General features: G+C 37.6%; 1 protein-coding gene across 1 annotated transcript in view; it reads right to left on the bottom strand.

Annotated features, from left to right (window-relative positions):
* Positions 1-2487: 2487 nt before the first annotated feature.
* The window catches only part of EHF (ETS homologous factor), a 34264-nt gene continuing 30751 nt past the window's right edge, over positions 2488-6000 (bottom strand). The window contains exon 9 of the mRNA XM_038139034.1: positions 2488-5945. Coding sequence (XP_037994962.1) covers positions 5846-5945 — 100 coding nt within the window. The 3' untranslated portion in view covers positions 2488-5845. The remainder of the gene's footprint in view (positions 5946-6000) is intronic.

The raw sequence follows: 6000 nt of genomic DNA, 5'->3' as shown, positions 1-6000 counted from the left end.
GCAGGAGCTTTAGAAAACAAGTTTTAGGGTGTTGAATTCAGCCTCTCAACATACTCAGGTATAAGAAGGGGGCTTTCACAATCTTCATGCTCTGAAGGTCTCTTCACCACTCCTACAGAGGGACGGGGAGGCTCCTCTGCAAAATTCACAAGATGTGTCACTGATATTGGTATTTATCCCCAACTTCACATCTTGTTCCCAGGGATAGTATAAATGCTAAATAAGGAACCAAAAATTTAGAAAGAAGAAGCTACATTTTGCCTATTTGCTTTGAAATACCTGCTACAACAATACAGATCATCCATCTCCTTCTTCAGTCCCCGTGTTGAGACTGAATCTTGTTGTTGAATTTCAAACCAAGATGAAAGCAAAGAGGGTATCACACCATACTGAATAGAGAGGGGAGAAATTCTTCAGCAGAAATAATGCTTCAGTCATTTTTCATAATTAAATTTTTTTTAGGTACACAAGATGATGCAGTACACGCAGGAATATTGCTATAATTTCTTGTTCTTCTAAAAGTTATAATTAAACTTGTAAACACTAATTTAAGTTTAATTTTTGCAACCAACCTGTGATGGAAAGACTATAAATAGAGTGACTTGGATGTTATTAAATTTTTTTGCACATAAAGCATTTGTATTTCCACACAGAACTTCTGGTGCACTAAAACCTGGTCATCAACCCAGTCACTTCTTCCTGCTTTATTTCTTTCTTTTCATATTATTTTCTTCAACACTGAGGTGACTGAAGGAGCTAAATATCTGGGGAAAGGGTGGTTGTTGGAGAAAATTCTTGGCTTGCACAAAGTTTAGGACTTAGACTGCATTGTGCAAATCTCCATCAGCAAGGATGATACTGAAAATCCAGATAGATAACCTATCTTTCAAATTATTGTAACTAACCCATTTATTGGAAGCTATTAGTATTGGTAACCCTTAATCACCTTTATTTTTTTTTTTGCTAGTACCAGATTTCACTCACCTGAAGCAATTCTCACTTGTCCTTGATGCAGATATGCACCCAAATTTATATCATGTTAAGATGTGGGTAGACTCTGTTTACAGCACTCCTCTTATCTATTCTCAATTTACATAGGATTTGTAAACTGAATTTTGCCTTGAATTTTTATTTCATGTGGCCTTAGACTGCAGGTAAAAGCTGCAGTTTTCCTTAATTTTAAGTGACAAACAAAGAAGAGTTTTGGTTTGCTTTTTTTTTTTTTTTTTTTTTTTTAATGGGAGTGTGGGGGGAGTTTATTAGGTGTGCACATATTAGCATGTTTCCAAACAATATTCTCATCTGTATTTGTCTCAAATATTGACCTCAGCTTGCTTGAAACAACAGCCCCAACCATTTACTGGAAAACCAGTGCTTATTTAAATCTCAGTCTGAACTTGCCTGAAATCTAGTTCCAATTCCTTTTGAAATCTAGTTTGGGATTCCCAAGCTCTCAAACTATGACCACTCTTGGGACACTTATTTTGCATGCTAAACATGGAGTTTGTAATTGTGTTCAAAATTCAAACCCATTCTCCTATTTATGTAGACATAATATTGGAGTCCCTTTGAAATTACAGGTTCAAATATAGGCTGATTTAATATAGACTGAACACTTCTAGAGCCACCATCCTCAATCACCCATATGCATAATTTCAACAGCAGGAGAACCACTCACTTGCTTAAAATTATGCACGTTTTCAGATGATAGAGAGTGATGGTGTGGCTTGTCCTGCTGCAGTGGAGCTCCTGATTGGGATTGCAGCCTAGCTCCAGAAGTGCAGGCACAGCAGCAGGCTCAGCTCTCTGTGTCAGACTGGCTGCTCTGCACCACCTTGTGCTGCCAGCCCGGGACACCCAGCAGGGCACCACAGGGGCTGCAGGGTGGCCAAGCACAGCACCCTGACACCCAGCTGGCACAACCACAGCCCCCAGACTGCAAATGCCACAGGAGCCTGCCTTGACTTGCTTTTAACTGTAGGCATTTTCACATTTTTTACCTCAAGCTGCAGAGTAAATCAGGAGAACGTCCCCTTTTCCTAGCTGCCACTTAGATGTAAAAATCGCATGAGGGACAGGATTTCTTCTTTTTAGCTGCTTTGACTCAGTAAAGGAAACGCTCGGTTTGAGTAATGGCATCCTTAATCAGCCTAGCCCTTGCACACACTTCAAAATACCTTGAAGTTAAATCAGTGCTGAAGTCAGGCCTTTGTTAAGTTTAGCAGCCAAACAAGAAAGGCAATCTAGCTGTGTTGACATAATCCATTATTTCAGTGAGGCCTGTGAGACATAAAACAGGCTTAGAAACCGAGTATCTTCACAACAGATCGGGTATTCAACATATTAGTAAATTTAAGCTATTGGATTTTGTTATAGTTACAGCAGTCCTTTCATAAATATTAAAATATTCTTCAGTACTGAACAAATTCACATTAGTCACTTCCAATCACAAGACATAAAAAAGGGAAGATAAACATTGATCAAATATATTCTTTCATGAGTGTTTTATTTGAATTTATATCATATTCACAAAAATAGAAACATTCTTTAGAACCATTTTGTGAATACATTGTCTCCAAGCTGAGATTTACAATGGCAATAGTGAAATATCTAACTTGGATTTGTTTCCACACGTAGACATTGAAGATGATGCTGTGAGAAGCAAGCAGGAATTATGCAATGTGCTGCAGAAAGAAACATGAAAATGTAACTAAATATTTTAATGTCTATGTAGTTCAACAGCCTACATACAGTTTCTCAGGATTTTTTTTAGAGCAAGTTGCTCTAATTTTGTGCAGAAAATATTGAGAGTGCTCATGCCAACCCTTTGACGTTGTGATTTGCATCTGACTGTATAAATACAATATACTTTCCTATCTAGAGCTTTATACATACGAAAAATTATGGTACAATAAAAATCTATACACATGGTGCTACCAGTTCAGCAGCTGCTAACTTAAAGGATACATCTAAAAATATGATTGCTCAGCCTCTGAAACACAAAATAAAAGAGCAATCAGAAATGCTTTTTGTTTAAATAGCAATTTACATAAAAATTCATCTCTTCATTTTCTCCGTTTGCTTAGGTCTGGTAAAAAGACTGTCTTTGGTTGGTTGCATCTGTCCTTGGCAAGAACTGTAATTTTAAACAGTCCTTTGTGTTTGTCTTAGGCAAAGGTTTGTAAAACAGAGTAAATGTTGGCTGGCTTCTATTCCAAAACTTTGTGCTATTGTAATGCTGAATGACAAGTACCTACAACACTGCAAAGCTCTGCAGGGTGGAAACAGAAACTTGCATGATTTCCACATGCTGAAAGATGTGATGGTGGAAGACCATTTATACTGCACCCCAATGTAAACCACTCTCTCAATTTATACAGAATGCTTCTAAGTACAGTTTTATCTTTCAAAACCTTTTAAAAGCAGGTTGAGATGCTACTCAGCAACCAAGTGGTGACACGCATATATCGCAGGTTCCTTTTATCTCCCAGGAAATTTTGTGAGAGATCAGGTAAAAAGCAAATTCATGAAGTATTACAGTCCATTGCTACAAGATAAATGTTAACCTAAGATAAGGTTCAACTGCATTGCAGGTTTGTGATGGTACCAGAGATCTCAGATTCTCACCCAGGGTGTGGAGGTGGTGTGAAGAGCATAAAGCAAAGGGCTACAAACAACCATCAGGTAAGGGGAAGAAATGGTCTTAGGAGCAAAGTGAAAGTGCTCTTCTCATCTGTTGGCCTGATCCTTGTTATATGAACTACAAAATGATGGTAAAGGAAGTGAAATGTAGCAAATTAAGCTAAAAAACGAAATTATTGAGTTTGCAAAAGCAAGCAAGGCTAGCACAGACAGCTAAAAAAAAAAAAACAGATAGACTGAGAGAAAAAAAAATGCTTTGAAGTACACAGGCTTATTATTTGATTTGTAAATAAGATGAAGCTTTCTCCACCCAGGTTATGAAAAGTAAAAATTGTCGTGTATGGGTAATTGATGGTGACAGCTCTCGCATACACAGTGTAGGAGGTGGTGTTATTGTTTAACATGCCCTACATGTGTAGATAACAAGTTAGGCTCTCATGTTTGCCTACAAATTGTTGCTAAGCACATTTTATACCCTTCATATTGATACTTCTGTTGTCTCTTGGTTTCATCTCTATTTCTTTTTAAGACAAACAAAAATGGAATATCCTGCAACCTCCAGCTGTATCTTGCTGTATTTCAAGCTAATATGGATTCAAACCCAGGGGATGCCTCAGGAAATAGATATTGGATGTATTTAATACTCTAGATTTTCCCTTTTATTTTTTTTTCTTTTTTTTAATCTTAGACTTCTCAGTCCCTGATATTGTTTTCCAAATTCCAATCCCTGAAAAAGTGATTAGAAATTGATCTTGGTTTCACCTCTGTTAACATCACCAAGACAATCCTGTTTCTCGACTCCCACATCTCACGTACTCCCTGACCTGGTGAAGTGCTGCCTCCTCTAGATTTTATTTCCCTACATTCTGCATATGCTCAGTGCTAGCAGAAAGCACTTGTGAATTGGAGAAAGGAAAAGCTGCTGCTGAATGCTTAGTGTCTGCATAGTGCTGCTAGAGGTGAACCCAAAATACTGACCCAGAGCTGAATGTCCCTAAAATCTCAGTATCTTTATGTTGATGGGGTTTTTCCTCCAAGAATCCCAAGCACAAATGACAAATATAAATACAGTACAGAGTTAGACTTGAGGAAAGCAAAGGGAACTAGTATTTTACACACAATTTACCTTTGTATTTCTCAAAGGTTTTTTGAAAGTATCTGTCCAAGTGAGACTTGACCTCCCAGGAGGACCACAGCTGGAAGTAACTGGGGAGACTGCTTCCTCATGCCAAGGGATTAATAAACATTCTGCTTGCCCACCTCCTCACTGCTCCATATGGCACAGATTTGAAATCATTAATTGGAAGTGCAAGAGGGTGAGAGGATTATTAACATTCCTACTGGGAAACCAGTACCTTTTAATAAGTTTGCCCAGTCAGAAAAAAATCTTCCTTCAACAGCTTTTGGTCTCCAAGATCGACACTCTTCCAGCAGTTTACCCCAAAGATATTAGTTAACAAAAAATAGCTTTTTTTTTTTTTCCTGAGGTTAGCTGAATGCTCTGTGGAGGTTAGGGAGGACACTGAGTATCAGGTAAGGTCTGGTCCTAAATGTCTGCCCACAAAAGAAGGTCTCAGTGGTGGAGGTAGTATGAGCTCTCCAAATAAATGCTGACAGCCACCTTGCAGAGCCACTGTTCTTGTGGCTGGGATAAGCCAGCTGAAGAGGAACCCACTGTCTAATTCAAGAAAAGCAGCTGAAAGCCAGCAAAGTATTAAAACACTCAGAAATCAAAGGAGGGAAGGAACAAGTGGTATTGGCCAAGGAAAGCTATAAACCATCTGACTATGGAAGAAGGCTACTTGGCTCAGAGATGCTTTACTGTTTCCTCCACTTATTGTTGCCTTCCAAAGTGGATTATCATACTTCCTAAATGCCCTAATATTTAGCTCCTTCCTTTTCTTTACGTGACTTGTAAATCACATTATGCCTGTATGATTTAAAAAAAAAAGAGGAAAACTTCACAAGAAGGGAAAAATAATCATAATTCTATAATGTTAACTTATATCACAGAAAACTGTGTACATTTTTTCCCCATACAGGACATACTTCAAATAAAATAATTTTAACACCAATAATGATAATGTTCTTTCTTCCCGACAGAAGTAGAATTGTTTTCTCACCCCAGTTTGATACATAAATATAAGAAAATAGTCTTTGAATATTTACATCCATGTGTTTTAAATGTTATTTCTTGATATATTTAATTTTCATTTTCTCTCCAACCACGGGCATTCTTTCCAAATTTATATACTAATCTCCGACCATCCACGCGCTCAAGGATTTCTCTTTTGTAATAGTATCTGTTAAAATACAAACAGAAAAAGAGATAAGATTAAATTCACCTATGGTCCTAAA

This window comes from Motacilla alba, chromosome 5 (genome assembly GCF_015832195.1).
Source record: "Motacilla alba alba isolate MOTALB_02 chromosome 5, Motacilla_alba_V1.0_pri, whole genome shotgun sequence".
Taxonomy (NCBI): Eukaryota; Metazoa; Chordata; class Aves; order Passeriformes; family Motacillidae; genus Motacilla; species Motacilla alba.
This window is presented reverse-complemented; position numbering and strand designations above follow the sequence as displayed.